General features: G+C 43.6%; 1 protein-coding gene across 13 annotated transcripts in view; it reads right to left on the bottom strand.

Moving 5' to 3' along the window:
- Nucleotides 1-25,668, bottom strand: part of ppp6r3 (protein phosphatase 6, regulatory subunit 3) — a 141,783-nt gene that overhangs the window by 84,767 nt on the left and 31,348 nt on the right. For all 13 annotated transcript variants that reach the window (XM_086008022.1, XM_086008018.1, XM_086008020.1 and 10 more), the window contains 4 exons: nucleotides 9,327-9,513; nucleotides 5,725-5,862; nucleotides 5,099-5,164; nucleotides 793-905 (listed from right to left, as the gene is read on the bottom strand). In XM_086008022.1, coding sequence (XP_085864148.1) covers nucleotides 793-905; nucleotides 5,099-5,164; nucleotides 5,725-5,862; nucleotides 9,327-9,513 — 504 coding nt within the window. The remainder of the gene's footprint in view (nucleotides 1-792; nucleotides 906-5,098; nucleotides 5,165-5,724; nucleotides 5,863-9,326; nucleotides 9,514-25,668) is intronic.

Here is a 25,668-nt window from a genome sequence, read left to right as displayed (position 1 = left end):
AGATTACAAGGGCTTCATTAACTTTAAAAGGAGCACCACTTCAGACTAGGTGCAATCTTGCGCCACCTGACTCGAGATAAAATTACCACTAGCTGTATTCTAGCCCCAAGCCTGCTTGAAGCATCACTCCCACTGAAGAGGATGGAACTACTCTGGACAAGACTTGCCACGGTGACCTATCACCGAAGCAGTTCTGGGAATGTAGGGGACAGGGGAGTCGAGAGCTAAAACAGCAAGTGGCAAGAAGACAAATATCCAAGATCAGCATTTTTTTTTTTTTTTAAGAAAAAGTATGCTTTTGGTGGCCCGAGCTTACTCGCAATCATATGAGAAGGATACTGTAATAAAGAACTAACCACACTAGGCAATCTACATTCAAAGTCTTTTTCTTCAGAATTCAGTACCTCATAAATATGGTTTAACTCTACAAAAATCCATAATTTATGACTTTCAAAAAAATTACTACTTTATATTTATTGACAAAACATTTCAATGGTTACAATGCTTTTTATAAGAAATGTTGATTGTAAAATCAGATCAACAAAGAAATTACCAATTTTAAATAATCAAATACAAAGTCTAAAATATATATTCTTGAAGTAATATACTGCTCCCATTCTTTCAAAGAGTAAAATCATTGCTTTCTTAACTGACTTATATAAAATTTAAATAAAGAAATTTATATAAAGAAAATCTTCCTTACACATAAATTGCCTCTATCATTAAGACCACAATAACATTAAAACAACTTGATTACGTTAACATTTAAACAACTTCTATCAAACTACATACTTCTCTATCGTGGACAAAAGTGGATCTGGTTCTGGAGAGCTCTGCATTTGAATCACCTGGTCTCTGCTAAGGCGGATGATGTCACACAATGATTGCGATGCATTTGAATGCCTCTAAAAAATAAAATGTTAGATATTTGAAGTCATTTATTTTAGAACTCAGCAAAAATTCAGTTGCATTCAAAAAGAGCAAAGCAGCCATTTTTTCCACTTACAAGCCTGAAATTTAAACTTAGTGAATTGTTTTAACAGAGTATCATCCAGAGTAACAAATTCACCAAGTTACTAGTTCCGACGGAAGGTCATCAACCTGAAACGCTAATTCCGTTTCTCTCGCCACATGCTGCCAGACCTGCTGAGTATTTCTAGCATTTTGTTTTTATTTCACCATGTTACTAATTGCTTACAGTTACCATCTTTCTTTTAAAAATTAACCAAATATAACAAAATGCAGTGTGGTGTGATATTAAAAATATGAAATAGAATGCTAGATCAGTTACCCTAGGTATGATCTTCCTCTTCAAAAGGAAGTTCTACCTCCACATACAAATATATCGCCATCATCCCTCTGAGAAAAACACACGAGGACTAGACCCATCTAAAGAATTAGAATAAGCAGCAGTCAGGGACCCTCTCCCACAAAAGCAAAATACTGCGGATGCTGGAAATTTGAAATAAAAACAGAAAATGCTGGCAATACGCAGGCCAGGCAGCATCTGTGGAGAGAGAAACCGAGTTAACGTTTCAAGTCGATGTTCTGACGAAGGGTCATCGACCTGCAACGTTAACTCTGTTTCTCTCTCTACAGATGCTGCCTGGCCTGCTGAGTATTGCCAGCATTGTCTGTTTTTATTAGCCTCTCCCACACACTGCTGTATTTGAGACCTTATTCTACACCTGTAGGTCCTTGCCCAGAAAAGGCAGCAATAGCACTGAAGAGAAAAGTGAGGGGTAGAATAGGAACCTGCTTTGTGAACGAAAGCTCAACTTTTTATCCAGAAAAATATATGAGATGGACCATACCTAAAGTAGGTAAATATAACATTCTTCCTTATTTGTTCAAACCACCAAATAGACAAATAGGAACATACCAAAAGTAGTATAGAATTTGGTAGTGGGATTCTGAAGACCTACATCTTTTAGGCCAGCTTGGAGCACTGCAGCACCAAAGAGCTCATCCTGCCAGGAAGTAACACAAAGAGATACACTTCACTACCCACTGCTAACCACGGTTTAGTAATGGGTTACCTAAAGACTTTTTTTGAGGAACATCTGCTTAGACCAATGAAAATCTTCTTGTAAAGGCTATTACTGTGCAGATATTAATTGATTTTTCCTTCCAATGAATAAACATGAAGACAAGACAAATGAAATTCTAACAATTTTAAAAGGAAAATGGATGGGCTCAAGAACTGCCCGGTTTTCCAAATAAGGAAAAATATATCTATCACAAATGCATGCAATTCACTAACCTTCCGAGCAAAGGTGAGGGATAGTAGAGCAACTGTCTTGAGTTTTAAAGCAAAACTTATTTATGGGAACTCCGGTCAATAGGGTTGGCATTATTTTTGCTCAGCACCAAATCCTTGGAGAAGTAACCAGGAAAAAGGTTACAAATTAAGACAGGAGGCACCATGGGTGTTTTCCCACTGGAGTTCTATAAGGTGCAGGTGAACTTAAAACTGAACTTGCATCAACTAAAGTTGCAATAAAATTCCTGGCACATCACACCTCAGACTGGAATGGTAATCATAGTTGTAGTGGACAAAACTACTTCCACTTGGTGTAATCAGTTTACAAAGTGCAGGATTCACAAAGTCAACAATGGTCCAACAATTAACCGTTGTACTCCCAGTTCCTCGAAGCCAACCCTTTCAGCAGCTCAGAGACTTCTGGTTACTTTGTTACATTTGACTGGTCAAATAGGTCAGGATACTTCTAAGTTGGTCTTCTTCAGTCAATTAAATAGTGTGAATAATCTGGAGGGGGGAAACGAGACTGCCAGCCACTAAGGTGATATCTCAGAACTTGCAGCAGAACTCAAACTTTTGTTCTGAAATGTGGCAATGGAGTTTATGTTTTGATAATTCCCTTTGTCAAAAATCAAAATGATTCATTTATTTTGCTCGACTTTCCCAAGGGCACCAGTTTGTCTTGTTCTGTACCAACCCCAATCCAGACGTTGGATTGCATTAATTACCATGGCCTCAAGATGAAAAATTGTTTATTGATATAACTGACAATGATCACGTGAGCAGTATATTTTCACAACATTGATGCTTACTCAGCCTCTGAAGAGATCAGAAGCTGGTCAGTGTGCTCAAAGCTGGAGTCAGTTTAGGTGGAAGGTGTTACAAAGTTCACCCACATCCAGATGGGCTCCCACCCTACAAAGGAAGCAGGGATCAGAGGGCTCTCGCCACAACACAATTATGTCATGATCACTGGTAAAATGTGTCAAATGCACTCCAACCTACAACAGGGACACTGAAGAGGACCAGTATGCAACAAAGTTCAGTTGCATTGGATATCTGAATAATATCTTGTGTACAGCATAAAAAATTGCTGATGCAATCTGACCCAGAATACAGAGCCAACACTGCATCCAAAATCTCTTCCTGAATTAGAGCATTAATTGTGTGCATTAATGGTGCTAATCCTGACTACAAGAAGAGAGAAGGTACACTTGACCATCTGCAAATACGCTTCTCTGAATGATGGGTCTCGAGTTAGCTACAACTGGGATTTGTCTCCGTTGATCAACAATCCCAAATGTGGTAGCAGAACTAAGGCCTGCTGGATTACCATCAGCATTTCCCTGGAGGGCAGCCATACCAAATCAGTGTTCAAATACAGTGGATGATGGAAAACAACAATGAGACGTATGGTTTAAGTGCATCATTTGGCAGGATCCATGGCACTCTCACAAATTTTAAAATCAGGAAATGGCAAAGGCACAGTTAATCAAAGCCAGGGCTCAAGATAGCATTAGTAAGAGGTGGTATATGAACTTTGCAAGCAGACTATAAATAAAATCTTTCCATAAAGTGCAAAACAAATTTTTAAACTGAGAACGAACTTTGGGATCCAAAGTTTTTCTTGTATGGGAGACAGAAATCTCCTGCAAGAGGGCTGGCCTTGAACAAGACCTTCTACATAACAGAGTAGATCACCTGACCACTCAGAACATGAATCCAGCCACCCCACCCCCAACGTGAGGGGAGCAAAATCCTATTTGTATATGGAGGATGAACCAATAAAGGAGTACTTTATATTAACAAAAGAAAGTCTGACATTTAATACATCCAGCATTCTTCTATTCGCTATTTTGCTGTGCAGCGCACGAAGTGCATAACCATTCTTTTTTTTTTTAAAGCCATCTTAGCAATCCATCAGTTTGGTAATATATTACCTCTACTATGCCAAATGCCTTAAATGAACATACTTTGTAAGATGAAAATACCCACTCTCACCACCTATGCAGTGGAAGGCAACTATAATTCACAGTAAAAAAAAAGAACTGCATAAACTTTACATGCCACATATGTTGGTTATGCAATTAAAATTTAATTCAGAGATCCTGTAACATGCTGTTCACCCTGCAATTACTGCCATCAGCTGTGGCATCAGGGTTAACGGGGTATTGCCAAGTGGATGCCAGGTACTTCCCAACGGAGAAAAACAACTGTGAAGTCAATCCAGGACACCACTGGGAATCTATCTCCTAGCAGGCCAATCAAAACACCATTTGAGCAGAAACTTGGAATTAGGTTGCCCACCTTCCACTCCTGGCCACTGTACTGTCTTTCAATTTAAAAAATCCCTTGGAGGTGGGTGGGGGATGTAGATGGAATGAAGGGAAATGGTCATAAATTTGGGCAGGTGTCTTTTATAATATTTAATTAACTAATGATCCCAAATGAGATTGCAAACTGGGTACTAACTGTAGATCCTGGTAGAAAGCAAGCTAACTGGAGGGCTTTCGTAGTGAGCAAGTTATGAGCTGAAAAGCCTCATTCCAAACATCACATTCTTAGTGAAAGATAATAGGTAGCTTCCATAAGGAATGACAGGCATAGCTTTAATTAAACTTGAGTTAATCTGAAAGATGGAACTCTCCTCAATCTGAAGTGTTAAGTTCTCCAAGTATAGCCAATGCCTACATGACCCACTTGGCTGGTACAACCTGAACTGCAGGGAAAAGGCATAATGTGGAACTGTATTTCAGTATACAGCTGTTCAGAGAGGTGATTTGTCGTGACCAAATGAGCTTTTAGCAGCAATACCACATGTTTACATCTACTTACATCTTCATCCTGAGATGGGTGTACCATTTCTATTAGTTGCTGAATAATCTTTTCCTCATTCAACCACTGCAAAAATATAAAAATCACCAGTAAAAATAAAAGATAATTGCAAAAATAAAGCTGAAGTGAATGCTGAATCAGAAACTTCCTTCACTTATAATTTAGCCTGCATAACTAACAATACTTGGTTACTATAATGTGTTTCCTGAACATGGAAGTATATTTTTAAGCAAATACTTTAATAAATTTACAGGGTATATCACATCTAGGTTTGTTTTTATTATTCTGGTACACCAGTTTCACTGTGCACTACTTAGTTATTGATATTGCTGCTCAAACTTTTGTTCCTGCGTGCAGCCATTTTTTCTCCAATACTGGATTACTCCTATCCCCATCACTATCCACCCCCTGCCCCTGCCCTCTGGAAATCCCTCTGTCTTGCCACCTCTGCTTTCAAAAGCCTCCTTAGAGCCCTTCTTTGACTGTGTTGTCACACCTTCCCCAACCTCTTTCTTCCATCTCCTCCATCTTTCTGTAAAGTACTCCAAGACATATGCAAGCACTGTAGAAATTATTTAAGCCAAAACAACCAGTTAACAGCATATATCCAACACTTCTCAACTTACATTCAAAACATCCTGCCTTAGCTGTGGTGGTTCAATGCAGGTCAATAACCTGAGCAGCAAATCCATGAGCGCGGAGGTCCCTATGTGTTTCAACATCAAGCTTACAAATGCATCCCTCTTTCGCAAAAATGCGATAATCTGCAGAAGAAAAAGATCATATTGAAACAGTGTGCATCATAATCCAGCTCCAATACCTGCAAGCAGAAATTATATAATTCTCTCCTTCCCACCCACCTACCACCAAAACCAAGCACCCATCTTGGAGGCAATCAGCAAGATCTCTACTTCCAGCTTCACAAATGTTCAGAAACATTTTCTTTTATACAAGCATTAAGTATCGTTTCTTGTCCTAGTATGGCACAGTTAAAAAAGCCTTCAGAGAAAAACAGTTCAGGAGTTTTACAATATAGTTTACATTTCAGTTTTATGCAACAACTTGCATTTTTATAGCGCATTTAATGTAGAAAATTGTCCAAAGGGGCCTCATGGAGGTTTAATCAGAGAGAAATGGACACCAACCCAAAGGAGATGTTAGGAGGGATAACCAAAAGCTTGGTCAAAAAGGGTCTTAAAGGAGGAGGGAGGTGGAGAAGCAGGAGTGTTTAGGGAGGAAATTCCAGAATATAGGAACATACAAACAGGAGCAGGTCAGTCACCCCCTCGAGCCTGCACCACCATTCAATTAAATCATGGGTGATCTGTGCCTCAACTTCATTTACCCACTTTAGCACCATATCCCCCCCGATACTCTTACCTAATAAAAACGGTCAGTCTTCATGGCTGAAAGCACAGCTGCCAATGTTGGAAAGAAGGAAGGGAGATGCACAATAGGTCAGAATCAGCGGAAGTGCGTGAGGCAGGGGAAAAGCCATGAAGAGATTTAAACATGGAGGATGAGAATTTTAAGTTACAGGCATTAGGGGTGGGGGTGTCAACAGGGTTGTGAGGTGAGCGGGTCTTGGGGCAGGATACCATACCGGCAACAAAGTTTTGGATGAGCCAAGCTGAAGGTTACAGAAGGTGGAGGATAGGAAGCTTTTGGAATAGTTGAGTCCGACTGTAACAAAAGCATGGATGAGATTATCAGCAGCAGATGGGCTGAGGCAGATGATGTTAAGTAGGTGGTCTTTGTGATGGAGGGGATATGGGGTCAGAATCTTAGCTCGGGGTCGAATAGAACGCCAAGAATTCGAACATTCTGGATCGGTCTGAGATAATGGCTGGAAAGGGGGGTGGAATAGGTGGCTAGTGTATAGAGTTTGCAGCTGGGGCCAAAGACAATGGAGTCAGTCTTCTCAATTTTTAACTGGAGTATATTGCTGCTCATCCAGGACTGGATGTCAGCCAATCAAACTGACTACACAGGGAGTGGAGGGGTCAAGAGACGCGGTGGAGAGGTAGAGCTGAGTTGTCAGCGCACACGTGAAAGCTGACCCCATGTCTAAGGATGATGTCGCCAAAAGGCAGCATGTAAATGAGGAAGGGTGGGAGACTCAAGAGGCAACTAAGGAGGTGGGAAGAAAAACTATTGCTGGAGATGAAAGGCAGTGGAAAATGGAGGAGAAGCATTTGAGAAAGTTGGTGTGGTGTGTCAAAAGCTGCAGAGAGGTCAAGGAGGAATAATACACCAGTCATAGAGGGTGACATTTGTGACCTTGGCTAGGGCCGTGGGAGGGACAGAAACCTAACTGGAGAAATTCAAACATGAAGTTACAGGAAAGAGGGGCACAGATTTAGGAGACGACAACACATTCAAGTATTTGAGGGGAGAGGGTGGAGATAGGGTTTTAGTTTGCAAGGACAGAGCTTTTTTTTCTGGGGGGGGGGGGGTGGCAGGGTGATGATGCCACTTTTGAAAGGGAGGGGGCAGTACCATTTATAATGTCAGCTAGCAGGGGGACAAAGGAGGGAAGTTGGGCAGTCAGCAGTTTAGTACGAATGGGGTTAAGGGAGCAGGAGCAGAGTCTCCTGGACAAAATGAGCTTGAAGACATAAGTGGAGATAGGAGAGAAACTAGACAGAGACACGGGTTCAGGACTGATGGGGGAGAAGAGGTTGGCGAGGGATGTGGCTTGGTGGGCAACAGGAAGGGGAAAGCAGCAGAGGAGGCTTAATGGATGGTCTCAATCTCAGTGATAAAGAAGTTCACGTTGTTGAGGCGAGGGTGGAGGGGCAGAAGTTTATGGAGATGGTTGCTACAGAAGAAGAGGCTAGGGTTATTGTTGCTCTCCAGGCTGATTCTGGAGTAGTAGGCACTTTTGGCAGAGGAAAACAAAGTTTGATGTGGCCCGGCCAGATCTGGCTAAACCAGGTGTAAAGAAGACACGCTCAAGTCTGCGCCCTTGGACTTGAGGGAGCAAAGAAGGGGGCCATACCAGGGGGATCAATCGAGACTGGAGTGAGTAAAGCTTGCATTACACACATTGGATGTAAATAAAAGGAACTAAAAACCAAAGCAAATTTTAAAACAATAAATTTAATGCAGTAGCCAGGACAACTGTAGAAAGCAGATGGACAATGATTTTTTTTATTTAAAATTACAAGAAACAACTTGCTGCATTGGATTCGAGTCATTTCTATTTTGAATAAATGAGACACACATTAAAAGATTAGTGGGCCTGCAGGGGAAATCAACTTGACAAATACAAATTTTGTCCAATAATTGCGAAAGTACCCCAAATCAGAGAATAAGGACGTCAACACCAAAAGTTGATCATCATGTGTCAATTCACATAGGCTTATACCACAGTACTGTCTAAAGATAGCTGTGAGTTTAAGGCCTTCCTTAAAGGAGGACGATATAGATGTATGGACTTTCAGTATTAAGTATTTTTTTTCCCTACTCAACTACATACTAAAATATTCCCCCCCAAAAAAGCCGAAGATACGATTTATACCAATTCCCTGCCGAACATGAATCCCAGAAATTTGCATGAGACAGCCTGAACACAGAACCAAAGGAGCCTGTACTGTAAAATCAGTGCTGGTCACGTATCCAAGTGTTCAATGCAATAACTGCCACCTAGGACAAAAATATAACTACCAATTTATGAAAACCTTTATTCTTAAATTTCTATTATGTTGTTCAATGTTACAACTATGACAATGTTCTCTTGTGATGACAAATCTGAGACACTGGCTTTTTGTGCTTGTTGATAACATTTGGACAGCAGACCTATTTCTGAAGTTTCCCAGTAGTTGGGGGTCTATCAAGTAAAACCAATCCAGTCTTCAATAATCACTTTTTAGCACTTAAATCGGCACTTAATCTTTGAGGAAGACGTACAAGATTTGGGCACAATAATTTGAGACCACATTCACAATGGCTAAATGAGGGCTCAGTTCACTTACATCAACTGAGGCAGGGCAACAACAACAACTTGCATTTACATCGTGCAACGTCTCAAGGCGCCTCATAGTAGCGGTAAACAAAATTTGAAAGCAAGCCACATAAGGAGATATTAAGTCAGATGACAAAAAGCTTGATCATTTGCAACAAGTAAATGTACAGTGATTTTCATTCTATATTTTATATGAATGAAACTTGGAAATATCAGGCAATAGCTCTTAAAAAATACATAAATCATGCAATGTGTCCCTACCTGGTCAGGTTTCCTACTGATAAGAATGCTTAACACCTTACTAAAGAAACTGGCAAGCAAAGGGTTAAGAGGTGGCGCATTCTGCAGAAAGCTGTAAAGTCTTGTCAACAAAGGTTCATCTTCTGCCAGTCGGTCATTTAGCTGTGCTACATCTGAAGTAAGTAGTTCACACGATATGTTGGGGTACCTAAAAGAAAAAGAATTTTAAAACATTACATGCCAAATTTAATTAAGTCCCAGTTAGTATTTTGCAATAACTTGCACTTAATTTTACAATAGTACAATATCATTCTAACAGCCCATCCTACTTGTATTTTAAAATATTAACTTGCCTGCCAAGATATTTTCCTGTACAACAGACTTTTGCCATTTTAGGTGTCTCTCCATCAAAAAACTGCTCAGCTGCTGTTTGCTACAGGGCTCTCGGCAAGTAACATCTTTGGGAAGATATTAATCAGCAATCTTTTAAGTGCCAGGTTGGCTCAGTGGTAGCAGTCTCACCTCTGTGCCAGAAGGTTGTGGGTTCAAGTCTCACTCCAGGACTTAGCACATAATCTAGGCTGACAGGACAGTTTAGTACAGAGGGACTTGTGCATTGTAAGAGATGCCGTTTTTTGGATGACATAGTAAACTATCTGCTCATTCAGGTGGACACAAAAGATGCCATGACACTATTTAAAGAAGAGCATGGGAGTTCCCCAGGGGTCCCAGCCAACATTTATGCTTCACCTCAACAGGGCTCAGGTGGAAAAGGTAGTATAAATAATAATTGTAAAACAAACAAAAGGGAAGAGAGTAAAGTAAGAGTCAGAATTTGTGCTTTAAGCACAACAGGTAAAAGGAAAACTAAAAGATGCAAAAGTAAGCAAATCAGGAGACAAACAAGAAATGTGGGAGAAAAACAACAGGTTAGGGTGCGTGGCCCAAATAAGCATTCTTTATACAAACGCACGGAGTATAAGGAACAAAGTGAATGAATTGCAAACACAAATTCAACTTAGAAAGTACGACATGATAGCCATCACTGAGACATGGCTGCAAGATAGATTGGACTAGGAACTGAATAGATCAGGGTATAAGGTCCACAAAAAAGATAAGGAAACTGGTAGAGGGGAGGAGTAGCCTTAGTGATTAAGGATGAAATTACTTCACTGATAAGAGATGATATAATGAGGTAAGCAGGCAGAGGAGACTTTATGGGTAGAATTAAGAACTAGAAAAGTATTTAAGACTGTAGTGGGAGTTGTGTATAGGCCCCCTGGTAGCAGCTGTGAAGTGGCAGGATGTATAAATGCAGGGATTAGACAAGCATGTAGTAAAGGCAGAGTGGTTTTAATGAGGAATTTTAACTTTCATATAGATTGGGATAAGCAGAGTCGCTCACGTCAGAAAGGTAGTGAATTTCTTGTGTTCAGGATAGTTTTCTGTAACAATTTGACCTAGAACCAACAAGGGGTCAGGCCATATTATTAGATTTAATAATGAGCCAGAATTAGTTAACAGCCTAACGGTGTATGAACAGTTATCTAATAGCAATCATATGATCAAGTTCAATATTGTGTTTGAAAGGGAGAAACAAAAACAGCTACAGGGGTACTAAGCTTCTAGATTTAGGCAAGGCGTTGGGATGAGACAGAGACCGACAACTGTAAACTGGACAAATCTGTTAATGGGTAAAATGACAGACGATTAGTGGGAGGTGCTCAACGTGATACAGAACCAGTTTATACAGCTCAGAGGCAAGAGCTCTACTTGCCAAAAAAACAGCCATGAACGACGAAAGAGGTGAAAGACAACATTAAACTAAAAGAAAAGCATACAAGAATGCAAAAATTAGCACAGATCCTGGCGACTGGAAGAGATACAAAGAACAATAAAAGGTGACAAAACGGATAAGAAGAGCTACAAAAATGGAGTACAAAAAGAAACTTACAAAGGATATCAAAATCAACACTTTTTTTTTTTACAATTTTACTAGGAAAATGAAGGTGGTCAGGAGCAATGTGGGCCCCTTGAAAACTGGTAACAATAATATTGTAAATGAAAGTAAGGAAATGGCAGACATGAATAATTACTTTGCGTCAGTATGTACAGTAGAGGAAGAGGATAGCATGCCTGACATCCCAAGGAGGCAAATATTGAATAAGGGATACGTACTCAAAATTAACATAAGCAAAACAGTAATGAAGAAAATAATGGGACTAAAGAGTGACAAATCCCCAGGACGGGGGGTTTTAAAGTAGGTGAGCACATTGGAAGATTATAGTTAGGGCATCTGCAAAGTTCTCTTGATTCAGGAACCATTGCTTTACATTGGAAAATTATACATGCCACTCCGCTATTTAAGAAAGGCGAGAGGGGGTAACCAGGGAATTATAGATCAGTTAGACCCAACATTTGTTGTTGGGCAATTACTAGAGTCTATAATTAAGGATAGAGTGACTGAACACCTTGAAAAATTTTCAGCTGATCAGAGAGCCAGCATGGATTTGTAATGCGTAGGTCATGTCTGATGAACCTGATTGAATTTTTTGAAGGTAATTAAAGTAGTAGACAGGGGAATGTCTACGGATGTTATTTATACAGCCTTTCACATAGCCTTTGATAAAGTTCCTCATAAAGAGACTTGGCTAAAGTTGAAGCTCATGGAATTGAAGGCAAATTAGTGACTTGGATAGGAAACTGGCTGAGCAGCAGGAGAGAGAGAGAGTAGGGATAATGGGCAGGTACTCCAGTTAGCAGGATGTGACTAATGGTGTCCCACAGGGATCTGTGTTGGGGCCTCAGCTATTCACCATATTTATTAACTATTTAGATGATGGGAGAGAGAGCCACATATCCAAGTTTGTCGATCACACAAAGATAGGTGGCATTGCAAACAGTGTAGATGGAAGCATAAAATTACAAAAAGATACCAATAGTGAATGGGCAAAACTGTGGCAAATCGATTTCAATGCAGGCAAGTGTGAGGTCATCCACTTTGGACCTAAAAAGGATAGAACAGGGTACTTTCTAAATGGTGAAAAGTTAGAAAAAGGTGAAAGCTCAAATACATAGATTGAAATGTCATGGACAGGTACAGAAAATAATCAAAAAGGCTAATGGAATGTTTGGTTTTATAGTTGGCTCAGTGGCAGCACTCTCACCTTTGTGCCAGAAGATTGGCACATAATCTAGGCTGACAGGACAGTGTAGTACTGAGGGACTGGTGCATTGTCAGAGATGCCATCTTTTGAGAGTGGTCTGCACAGAGTGATCTTAAAGAGAGAGTGTTAAAGTTGGGAATTTGGAGCAGAGTGGGAAGGACGACTGTTCTGGACCGATGGACATTATGTGACATTCTGAACATTTTGTGTGTGCAGATAACACAATAACCGCCACCAGAGGGTGCTAACAGTTTGTATGCTGGAAAGGTCATCTGACCTTTCTTCCTGTGTGAGGTCATTTGACCTTCTTACCTTTCTTCCTGTTGACCCCAGGAAGCAGTTTTGCCAGGAAGAACCTGACTTGAGTAATGGAGAATTTGCTATGAGAAGTTCCACTTACAATCTAATGTAATCTGACTTCATATGTTATGCCAAACGCAATATCTGAGTGTATCTTTAGTTCTTAGCATAATAGCAATGTTGTCAGAGTAATATTTTGATAATACTATGTTTATAAAAGGTTAATATTTAATAGTTACAGAAGTTAGTTCAAATGTTAGTTAGTTATACAATTAGTCTATTCTACTGTTGTAAATATGTTTATATCGTGTAATATCGAATGTGTAGTATCGAATGTATAGTACTCAGTTTATGTACAAAACATACTTTGTCTTTGTTTACAGTTTCACAAATTTGTTCAAGTAAAAGCTTCAAAACAGCAAACGGCTTCAGGGAAGAATTATTTTGAATGAGTGTTTAACTTGCTGGATAGCTAGATAGGAGCACGTCTAGAGCGGCCAGTACAGTGAAAAGATAGCAATACGGCTAGCTGTGAAGAGCGGAGCAGGAGGAACCCAGAGTGAGCCTTAACCTGGTGGAGCACATCTACCTCACATCAACAGGTCAGAAGATAATAGCAAAAATGCTTTGCAGCAAGTAGAAGACCTTAAACAGGCAGACGAAACTGTAGAACGTGACAATCGGTCTATAAGCACCGGTTACTACAGGTCGCAAGTTGGCTCACGGTCATCGGGTGGTTCCAGAGTAAGCATAGCCCTCGCCAGAGCACGGGCTAAACTAGTAGCAGCTCAAGCCAGAGCTGCGCATACGGACAGTGAAATAGAAATAAAAGTAAGTTAGGCCCGTCTCAAAGCTGAATTCCAAGCGGAACAGGCCCGACACCAAGCGGAACAGGCCCATCACCAAGTGGAACGCCAGGCTGAACAGGCCCGTCTCCAAGCGGAACAGGCCCATCACCAAGTGGAACGCCAGGCTGAACAGGCCCGTCTCCAAGCCACATTAGACGCTCTGCAGCAACAAAAAGAGATGGATGCTGCATTAGCCGAGACACAAGTATTCGAGGCAATTTTGGAGGGAGCTGATCCCGAGACAGCTTACAAACCTTTAATTCCTGTTCTGTGGCAGAGTCCACGACAGCGCACCATAGATTACGTGAGCGACCATGCCGACATACAGTTTGCAGGAGAAAGGGATGGAGGCCCGCACATCTCTACAGACGCAAACACTTTGTATAACATGCCACAAGTTGCCAACCGACGTCAAAGCAGACGGCGTGCCTCAAGCCGCAGAGTCTCCGCCAGCAGAACGGAAGACACGGTGCAAAGGAATAGGACGCCGAATAGAGAAAGGCGGAGGCAAATCCCCTCTCGGTCCCTTGAGACCCCCAACAGAGCCCCCAGCCAAGGCAACCCTGGCCCAGGTCCCAGCACCTACGACCTCGCCAAATACCTTGCACGCACCCAGCTGGTGACTTCGGGGTTAATCAAGTTTGATGACAGGCCAGAGAATTATCGGGCTTGGAAGTCCTGCTTCCACGATGCCATATCGGGCTTAGACCTGTCGGCAGGACAAGAGCTCGGCCTCCTTATCAAGTGGCTCGGCCCAGAGTCCGCTGGACAGGCCTGCAGGATAAAAGCGGCCAATGTGGGGCAGCTGCCAGAGGGGTTGAAGAAGGCTTGGGTGAGGCTGGAAGAAAGCTACGGCTCGCCCGAAGCCATTGAAAGGGCTCTCTTTGACAGGTTGGAGAACTTTCCGAGGTTGACGAGTAAGGAACCCCAGAAGCTCCGCGACCTTGGAGATCTGCTGTCAGAACTCGAAGCCGCAAAGCAGGACGGCTACCTACCCGGTCTATCGTACTTAGACACTTCCAGAGGGGTAAGTCCCATCATTGAGAAGCTTCCATTTAACCTGCAGGAGAAGTGGATAACGTTTGGATCAAAGTTCAAGCTAAAGCACAACGTGGCGTTCCCACCATTCTCTGCGTTTGTTAAATTCATCCGTAAAGAAGCCAAAGCCAGGAACGACCCCAGCTTCAACAACTTCTCCTCCCAACCAGCACTTGCCAGAAGAGACAAGTTCGACAGACATGGAAAGACACCAATATCTGTCCACAGAATGCAAGTGTCCTCAACTGAGCACACAAAGACTCAGAAGAAACCTGAGGATATGAGCAAACAATGCCCTATCCACAACAAGCCCCATCCTTTAAAAAAGTGCAGAGGCTTCAGGGAGATGTCCCTGGAAGATCGGAAACAATATCTTAGAGAACTCTATATGTTTCAGGTGCTGCTCGTCCACGAGCCATCTCGCCAAGAACTGCAAGGTAGATGCAAAATGCAGTGAATGTGAAAGTGATCAGCACGTTTCGGCACTACACCCAGGCCCAGCTCCTTGGAAGTCAGAAGCGCCTCCTCCCGCATCAGAGCACGGCGGGGAGAGAGAGGGAGCTGCTGGTACGGAGATTACATCCAGGCGCACCGAAGTGTGTGGAGAAGGAGTGAGCGCAAGAGCATGCTCCAAGATATGCCTCGTTAATGTGTACCCTGCAGGATGTCGCCAGGAATCTGAAAAGATGTATGCCATACTAGATGAACAAAGCAATCGTTCTCTAGCAAGATCCGAGTTCTTCAACATCTTCAAGATCAAAGGAAGTCCGTCGCCTTACACGCTGAAGACGTGTGCTGGACTTTCAGAGACAGCCGGCAGGAGGGCCTGCGGTTACATTGTTGAGTCAGTCGGCGGGAAGATTAGTCTCCCCCTTCCTACACTCATCGAATGTAATCAAGTCCCCGACAACCGTTCCGAGATTCCCACTCCGAATGCAGCTCGTCATCACCGTCATCTGAGACGCATTGCAGACGAGATCCCACCTCTTGGCCCAGATGCAAGCATACTTCTGTTGTTGGGAAGAGACATCCTGAGGGTACATAAGATAAGGGAGCAGATCAACGGTCCACATGACGCCCCTTTCCCCCAAAGGCTAGACCTCGGCTGGGTCGTTGTTGGAGATGTGTGCCTCAAGGGCGCTCACAAGCCATCTCAAGTGAGCACACTCAAGACTTCCATCTTGGAGAATGGTCGTACAAGCTACCTTACCCCGTGCAGTGGACAGATCCGCGTGGTGTTTGACTCCAGTGCACCATATCAGGGCGTCTCTCTCAACGACATACTCCTCACAGGGCCTGATCTTAACAACAGCCTCTTGGGAGTGCTCATGAGATTCAGGAAAGAGCTCGTCGCCATCACTGCCGATATCCAGCACATGTTTCATTGCTTCGTGGTGAGAGAAGACCACAGAGACTTCCTCCACTTCCTGTGGTATCGGGACAATGACCCTAATAGAGACATTGTGGACTACAGAATGCGTGTCCATGTCTTTGGGAATAGCCCATCCCCTGCTGTCGCCATATACGGACTAAGGAGGGCTGCCAAGGAAGAAGACGACGACTTTGGCAGTGACGTGAGAGGGTTCATCGAACAAGAGTTCTATGTCGACGACGCACTGAAGTCATTCCCGACCGAAGCAGAGGCCATCAGTACCCTCGGACGAGCCCAGGAACTACTTGCACTATCCAACCTCAGGCTGCATAAGATAGCCTCTAACAGACCAGCGGTGATGGAGGCATTCCCCCCTGAAGATCGTGCTAAGGATGTCAAGGACCTAGACCTCTTCACTGATGACCTCCCCCTACAGCGTAGCCTAGGGGTGTTGTGGAACATAGCAACAGACACGTTCACGTTCCAAGTCCTAGACGCCAAGAAACCCTTCACACGTAGAGGAGTGCTCTCTACAGTCAACAGCCTATACGACCCTCTTGTCTTCTTAGCCCCTGTCACCATACAAGGCAGGCTGCTCCTCAGGGAACTCTCCACACGCAGTGAAGAGTGGGATTCACCTCTCCCTGAAGAGATGGAAGCAGAGTGGGACAGATGGAGAGACTCACTCCAAGACTTACAGGAGATCCGAATACCTCGCTGCTATTCGTCTTTCTCTCCCTTAAATGCCCAATTCAAAGAGCTTTGTGTCTTTGCAGACGCATCCGCTAAGGCCATTGCAAGTGTGGCTTATCTGAAGGTCACCACTCAAGAAGGACAAAGCAAAATCGGCTTCGTCTTTGATAGAGGCAAGTTGGCGCCCCAGCCAGACCTCACCATACCCAGATTGGAACTGTGCGCAGCAGTATTAGCTGTTGAGATTGCAGAGTTCATAGAAGATGAGATTGATCTGAAGTTCGACAGCATCACATATTATATAGACAGCAAAGTGGTGCTAGGATACATCCATAACCAAAGTAGACGGTTTTACGTATACGTGAACAACAGAGTCCAACGTATTCGACAGTCCACGTCCCCCGACCAGTGGAAGTACGTCCCTACAGACCTGAACCCAGCTGATCATGGGTCTAGATCTGTAACAGCGTCCCTACTCAGTAGCACTACTTGGCTGTCAGGACCTGCTTTTCTTCAGGATCCGTTCCCACACTTCTCCGAAATCAACGAGTCATTCAACCTACTCAACCCTGTTTCTGACTGCGAGATATGCCCACAGGTAACAGCGAACGTTACTCAAATCTGTAAGAACCTGATGAGCACCAAATGCTTCGAGCGTTTCTCCAAATGGAACACTCTCAAAGACGATAGCACGCCTAACCCATATAGCTCATACCTTCTCCCAGCCTACGCAAGGGAGTAACTGCCATGGGTGGCACATCTGTCGGAAGAGTCCCTCTGAAGAGGAGCTCAAGAGAGCCACAATCCTTGTGATAAAGAGTGTCCAACACGAGTGTTATTCAGAAGAGTTGAAGTGCATAGCAGCAGAACACAACCTACCCCCTCACAGCAGTCTACGGAAGCTGCATCCCATCGTCGACACCAACGGACCGTCTGAGGTGGTTCTTCTTTTGTCGCCAGAGGACTCCAGTGACAAGTAGAGTTCGGACTATGTGGAGTCGTTAATGACTCCAGACGGGGAGTGTTCTGGACCGATGGACATTATGTGACATTCTGAACATTTTGTGTGTGCAGATAGCACCCTCTGGTGGCGGTTATTGTGTTAAGTTTGTATGCTGGAAAGGTCATCTGACCTTTCTTCCTGTGTGAGGTCATTTGACTTTCTTCCTGTTGACCCCAGGAAGCAGTTTTGCCAGGAAGAACCTGACTTGAGTAATGGAGAATTTGCTATGAGAAGTTCCACTTACGATCTAATGTAATCTGACTTCATATGTTAGGCCAAACGCAATATCTGTATCTTTAGTTCTTAGCATAATAGCAATGTTGTCAGTAATATTTTGATAATACTATGTTTATAAAAGGTTAATATTTAATAGTTACAGAAGTTAGTTCAAATGTTAGTTAGTTATACAATTAGTCTATTCTACTGTTGCAAATATGTTTATATCTTATGTAATATCGAATGTATAGTACTCAGTTTATGTACAAAACATACTTTGTCTTTGTTTACAGTTTCACAAATTTGTTCAAGTAAAAGCTTCAAAACAGCAAACGGCTTCAGGGAAGAATTATTTTTGAATGAGTGTTTAACTTGCTGGATAGCTAGATAGGAGCACGTCTAGCGTGGCCAGTACAAGGACAGAGCAAGAGGAGTGGGCGGAGATAAAGGTAGGCCTGGAGCCCAGAGAGCATGGTAAGCGACATCTGTGGTGTATGTGCCTTTAAGAGCCCCAGGTGTGCTGTAATGCCGGTAATTGCCACTCGGGCTATATAAGCCTATATATTGTGTATATCCGTTAGGGAACCCCCCCCAAGACTTTGCTTAGTAAATACCTATGAACCAACTCCTGTCTTCAGTGTCTTTATCAACACACGGACACTACAGTGGCGACAAAGTGGAAACTGACTTGCCTGCAATTCGGCAGCACCTCAAGGACATCGATTCCTCGGGCGTCCAGAAGACTCAAGGAAGAGAGAGAAGCTGTGGTTTCACCAGCTGACCAAGCTGGTGGCAGGTACTGCGCTAATCCTTCCTGGGCGTCGGGCTGGGGCTCCAGCAGCTGGCTCTGCAGCTGAGACAGGCAGCGAAATCGGAGGCAAGCAATAACGGACTGGGAGGGAGCACTCGGGAGACGGCCGGCGCGGCAAGCAGGTCAGCGCTCAGACCTCCGGCGGGAACAAGTCTCCAACAGTAAATTTAAAAAGAGAACGGAAACCGCAGTAAACAGCGTTGTTATCGGCAGCAGCGGCGGGAAAGGCCATATCTTTGCTACAGAAAAGGAAAAAAAGCGCGGGAAGCGCCATATCTTTTCTGAAATGCCTAAATCTAGTAATATTGATGCTTTTGATAGCGAAATAGAGGATTGGACCACATACGTGGAAAGAGTAGAGGTATATTGCACTGCAAATGGAATAGAAGATGAAAAAAAAAGCTTCAGTACTTCTGAACTTAATGGGCGCAAAGACATACGGGCTGTTACGAAATTTAATCACTCCAGCCAAACCAAAGGACAAGAATTTTAAAGAAATTGTTGATACCCTGCAGGAGCACTTAAACCCAACACCGCTGCTGATAGCGGAACGATTCAAGTTCTTCAAGAGAAATCAACACAAGAATGAAACTAACGCTGATTACCTAACCGAATTAAGAAAGCTATCAAAGTACTGCCAATTCGGGGCAGGACTATCAGATTATCTTCGAGACAAATTCGTTTGCGGTCTCTTGAGTGAAGGAACACAAAAAAGACTGCTTTCTGAAAAAGATTTAACATTGGACAAAGCTTTCAGTATGGCTGTATCATACCAAGCAGCAGCAAAAGGAGCTGCAGATATACAACAAAAGACACAGGACTTCAGCACCCATGAAATGACACAGGGTTTCGAAAGATGTTATTGCTGCGGCAGATCCACCCATAACCAGAGGGATTGCTGGTTCAAGGACAAAGCATGCAGGCAATGCGGGAAGATTGGACACATTGCACGGGTATACCGATCTGGACAAAATAAATCCACTGACAGGAAAAAAAAAATCAATAAAGAAAAGTACAGGAAGGTACAAATGATGACGGACAGTAGCTCCGAAGACCAAAAGAGCGATAGCGACTTCGAAAACAAGAGACTAAGCTGTCTCAAATTACATAATGTACTTGCCAAAGATGATTACCAAACCATTTGGGTTACCCTCACAATAGCAGGGTCCCCAGTTAAAATGGAGCTAGATACAGGATCAGCTCTAACCGTAATAAATCGACGGGATTACGAGGCGCTATTTTCGCATATACCTCTAAGACACATCCATTATCTTAAAAACATATATGGGGCAGAAAGTATACCCCAAAGGAAAAATAAGGGTGCCTGTTGTATACAACGGCAAAGAAATACAAAAGTTGTATTTATACATTCTACAAGATGGTGGTCCACCGTTGTTGGGACGTGAATGGATCAGGAAGATACGTTTAGACTGGCACTCCATTCAGGCACTGACGGTGACCAGTAAGGAAAAAAACAATGATGACATCATACCTGAACGATTAAAAGACATCTTGGCCAACGCCAAAGAAGTGTTTCAAGAGAAACTAGGAACCTTGAAAGGCATCACCGCCTCAATAAAAGTGGAAGATGCAGCAATTCCCAAATTTTTTAAGGCAAGACCGGTGCCATACGCAATACGTCCAGCAGTCGAGGCAGAGCTGGAGAATTTGGAAAAAGCAGGCGTATTATCCAAAATAGATTGGAGCGAATGGGCAACACCCATCGTTCCAGTCATGAAAAAAGCTAAATCTGAAGAACAGAGAAAAATTCGCATCTGTGGTGACTTCAAGGTGACTGTAAACCCGGTCCTTCACACAGTACAGTATCCTCTTCCGAGGATAGAAGATATTTTCGCCTCACTATCCGGAGGGAAACGTTTCACCAAAATTTTGGCACAGGCATATCTACAGATGGAAGTTGAGGAGGCCTCTAAAAAGTATCTCACGATAAACACACACAAAGGCCTGTACCAGTACAATCGGCTGGTTTTCAGAGTAGCATCAGCTCCAGCTATCTGGCAAAGAGCTATGGAGCAAGTCCTGCAAGGGATTCCGGGGACTCGATGCTACCTAGACAACATCCTTATAACAGGAGAAAACGACAACGAGCACCTTGCCAATTTGGAGCAGGTGCTCACTAGGCTGAAAGAACGGGGCCTACGAGCGAATCGCCCCAAGTGCGAATTTTTCCAAAATCAGATATCATATTGTGGCCACATAATTAATAATGAAGGGTTGCATAAGTCACCTGAAAAAATTGAAGCAGTTATAAAAGCCCCAGCACCTGAAAATGTTTCACAATTAAGGTCGTTCCTGGGATTAATAAATTACTATCATAAATTTTTACCGAACTTATCAACTCTTCTACACCCTCTTAATGAACTTCTACAAACAGGAGTGATTTGGAAATGGAACGAAGACTGTAAACGTGCCTTCCATAAATGCAAAGACTTAATCACATCCAAAGAAGTTTTGGCTCATTACAACCCATCACTGCCAATCAGACTGGCGTGCGATGCATCCCCTTACGGCATAGGAGCAGTATTATCCCATAAATTCCCTGATGGCTCAGAACGGCCAATAACTTTTGCGTCACGCTCATTAAACTCAGCTGAGCGTAACTATGCCCAAATCGACAGGGAAGCACTCAGCCTGGTACGGGGAGTGAAGAAATTCAACCATTACCTACACGGACAAAAATTTACCTTGTTGACTGACCATCAACCCCTCATCTCCATATTCAACCCTAAAAAGGGTGTTCCCATTATGACAGCGCAAAGGCTACAGAGGTGGTCCCTTTTTCTAGGGGCACACCAATACAACATAGAATACAAAGGGTCAAAACAGCATGGGAATGCGGACGGTTTATCGCGCCTACCGTTGCCAACGGTAGAAGAGGCACCTACAGTAGACCCAGTAGAGATGTTCCACTCTACCATAGTGGAATGTCTACCAGTGACAAATTCTGCCATTGAAAGGGAGACGAGAAATGACCCGACTCTCTCACGGGTCTACGATTTAACAGTGAAGGAATGGCCAGCACATGGCGAACCACTGTTGCCAGCATTCTCGCAAAGAGGAGAACAGCTGTCAGTGTGCCGAGGAACCTTGATGTGTGGATCCAGAGTGGTGATTCCACCCAAACTCCAGGATAAAGTGTTAAAGGTGCTTCATGAGGGGCATCTGGGTGGAGTGAAAATGAAGAACCTAGCTAGGGCGTTTGTATGGTGGCCAGGTATCGATGGAGACATCGAAGAAATGACCAAGAGCTGCCTAGGATGCCAGAAGGTCCAAAACGCTCCACCACAAGCCCCTCTACATCCATGGGAGTGGCCCTCATCTCCATGGCAAAGGGTGCGCATTGATTTTGCTGGTCCCTTCATGGACTCAATGTTTTTAATTGTGGTGGATGCACATTCAAAGTGGCCAGAGGTAATAAAAATGTCCTCAACCACCACAGAAAAAACTATTACAGTCTTACGAACCATATTCGACAGGAATGGGCTGCCTGAACAGATTTGCTCTGACAATGGACCACAGTTTGTGTCTGAAGAGTTCCGGAGGTTCTTAAAGAACAATGGTGTTAAGCATTACACATCTGCCCCATATCATCCAGCCACTAATGGATTGGCTGAAAGGTTTGTCCAGACCTTCAAGAAGGCCATAAAGGCCATGGGTAATGAAGACATAAAACTTCAGCACAAGGTGGATAACTTCTTATTCGCATACAGGAATGCAACACATATGGTTACCAACCAAACTCCCGCCATGATGTTCTTCAATAGAAACCTAAGATGCCGGCTGGATTTGGTCAAGCCCAACATCAGAAGGGACGTGGAGAACCGGCAGTTTCAAGGCATGAATGAAAGGCCAACTAGGGCCTTCCATAGGTCAACAGGTTTTGGCCCGGGACTATCGTACCGAGAAATGGCAGTCTGGAACTATCTGCACACGACTAGGACCACTGATGTATACCGTGGACATCGGAGAAAGCATAATAAGGCGCCATGCTGACCAAATCATAAAGTCATCCGAAAAGGGACAACCTACACCACCACTCTATACATCTAACGATGAAGTAGAGATACCCATATCTACCTCCGATCCGGTGATACTGGAACCCGATGAACCCGACACTGGCATTCAAGCCGAATCAGCCTTGCCAGAAGAACCTACTACACCACCAGAAACTACTACACCCCCGAGGCGTTATCCGGACCGAGTCAGGAAGCCTCCTGAGCGACTAACTTATAATTAATTAACTACAGCAATGTATATTATTTTGCTTATAACATGTAATTAATAATTACTTAAAATATGATGTACTGGTTAGCTAAAAAGGGAAGGAATTGTGGTGTATGTGCCTTTAAGAGCCCCAGGTGTGCTGTAATGCCGGTAATTGCCACTCGGGCTATATAAGCCTGTATATTGTGTATATCCGTTAGAACCCCCCCCCCCCCAGACTTTGCTTAGTAAATACCTATGAACCAACTCCTGTCTTCAGTGTCTTTATCAACACACGGACACTACAACATCAGTACAAGGGAAGGAGCTAAAAAGAAAAAAATCACCAGCTACTCACCAATGTTTAAGACTTGGGTTTATTTCTGTTAAGTTAATTAATAGTCTATTAAATTAGAGGCATGGCAGGGCACCTCAGTCCTGTAGAATGCACATTTTGTGCCATGTGGGAACTCCAGGACGCTTCCCTGGACAATCACATGTGCAGGAACGACTTCAGCTGGAGGAGCTTGAGCTCCAGGTTTCAGAGCTTGAGCAGCAGCTGGCATCACTGCGCTGCCAAGGCTGAGAGCTACGTGGATAACACATTTCAGGGGGTGGTCACCCCGCAGCATAAGAGTGTGCAGGCAGAGAGGGAATGGGTGACCACCAAGCAGACAAGGAAGACCAAGCAGGTGGTGCATGAGTTCCCCTAGTGCATCTTACTCTAACCGGTATCCAAATACAGTGAGGGCAATGGCTCCTCTGGGGAGTACAGCCAGAGCCAAGTCCACAGCACCATGGGTGGCTCAGCTGTACAAGGGCCGGGGGGAAGGGGTGGGAGGGGAGGAGGAGGATCGGGAAACCAAGTGATAGGAGATTCAATAGTTAGAGGAATAGACAGGCATTTCTGCGGCCGCAGACATGATTCCAGGATGGTATGTTACCGCCAGGGTCAAGGATGTCACTGGGCGGCTGCAGGACATGGAGTGGGAAGGTGAACAGGCAGCGGTCGTGGTCCATATCGGTATCAACGACATAGGTAGAAAGACGGATGAGTTCCTGCAGGCAGATTTTAGGGCGCTAGGAAAGAGATTAAAAAGCAGGACCTCAAAAGGTAGTAATCTCCGGATTACTCTTGGTGCCACTAGCTAGTGAGTATAGAAATTGGAAGGTAGAGCAGATGAATGCGTGGCTGGAGAAATGGTGCAGGAGGGAGGGCTTTAGATTCCTGGGACATTGGGACCGGTTCTGGGGGAGGTGGAACCTGTACAGGCCAGATGGGTTGCACCTCAACAGAGCCGGGATGGATATCCACACAGGGGGGGGTTGCTAGTGCTGTTGGGGAGGGGGCTGGGCACCAGGATGTAGCATTAGAAAGGAGAAACAAGGTGCACAAAGGATTGAGAGAGACAGCACTACAGTATGAAATAATACAGTATTAGGTGGGGTCAAACTAAGAATACACGGTCTAAGATAGGTTTACAGTGCATGTGTGTAAGTACGCGAAGCATGGTAAATAAGGTTGGTGAGCTGCAGGTGCCAATAGCCACATGGGAATATGATGCCATGGCAATAATGGAGACCTGGCTCAAAAAAGGGCAGGATTGGGTACTAAATATTCCTGGATACAAGGTGTTCAAGAAAGATAGGGAAGGAAAAAAAGGAGGTGGGTAACAGTATTGACAATTATCCTAATATAGACTGGGATAGTAATAGTGTAAAGGGCAGAGAGGGGAAAGAATTTCTGAAGTGTGTTCAGGAGAACTTTCTTGATCAGTACTGTTCCAGCACAACAAGGAAGGAGGCATTACTGGATCTGGTTCTGGGGAATGAGCTGGGTCAAGTGGAGCAAGTGTCAGTAGGGAACCATTTAGGGACCAGTGATCACGTATCTTAAGTTTTTTTGATTAGCTATGGAAAAGGACAAGGAGCAATCTAGTGGACAAGTACCCGAGGGAAAAGAAAATTGCAGGGCCTCGGGGAAAGGGCAGCTTAAGTGCTCTTGCAGAGAGTCGGCACGGGCTCGATGGGCCAAATGGCCTCCTCCTGTGCTGCAACCATTCTATGACATCTAGTGGACTAGAACACAAGGGGGGAGAAGTTATGCTACAGCTATACAAAGCCCTGGTTAGACCACACCTGGAGAACAGTGTTCAGTTCTGGGCACCATGCCTTAGGAATGATATACTGGCCTTGGAGGTAGTGCAGCGTAGATTTACCAGAATGATACCTGGACTCCAAGAGTTAAATTAAGAACAAAGATTACACAAACTAAGGTTGTATTTTTTGGAATATAGAAGGTTAAGGGGTGATTTGATCGAAGTTTTCAGGATATTATGGGGAACTGATGGGTAGATAGAGAGAAACTATTTCCACTGGTTAGAGTGTCTAGGACTAGGGAACACTGCCTAAAAATTAGAGCCAGGCCTTTCAGGAGTGAAGTTAGGAAACACTTGTACACGCAAAGGGTGGTAGAAGTTTAGAACTCTTTCGCAAATGGCAATTGATGCTAGGTCAATTGTTAATTTTAAATCCGAGATGGCTAGATTTTTGTTATACAATGGTATGAAAGGATATGGGGCAAAGGCAGGTATATGGAGTTAGGTCACAGATCAGGCATGATCTCACTGAATGGTGGAACAGACTCAAGGGGCTAAATGACTTACTTCTGTTCCAATGTTCCTAACACCA

This window comes from Somniosus microcephalus, chromosome 15 (genome assembly GCF_052327205.1).
Source record: "Somniosus microcephalus isolate GS21.2 chromosome 15, FLI_Smic_1.0, whole genome shotgun sequence".
NCBI lineage: Eukaryota > Metazoa > Chordata > Chondrichthyes > Squaliformes > Somniosidae > Somniosus > Somniosus microcephalus.
Note: the sequence above shows the minus strand (reverse complement) of the source record. Positions and strands in the feature narration are given on the sequence as shown.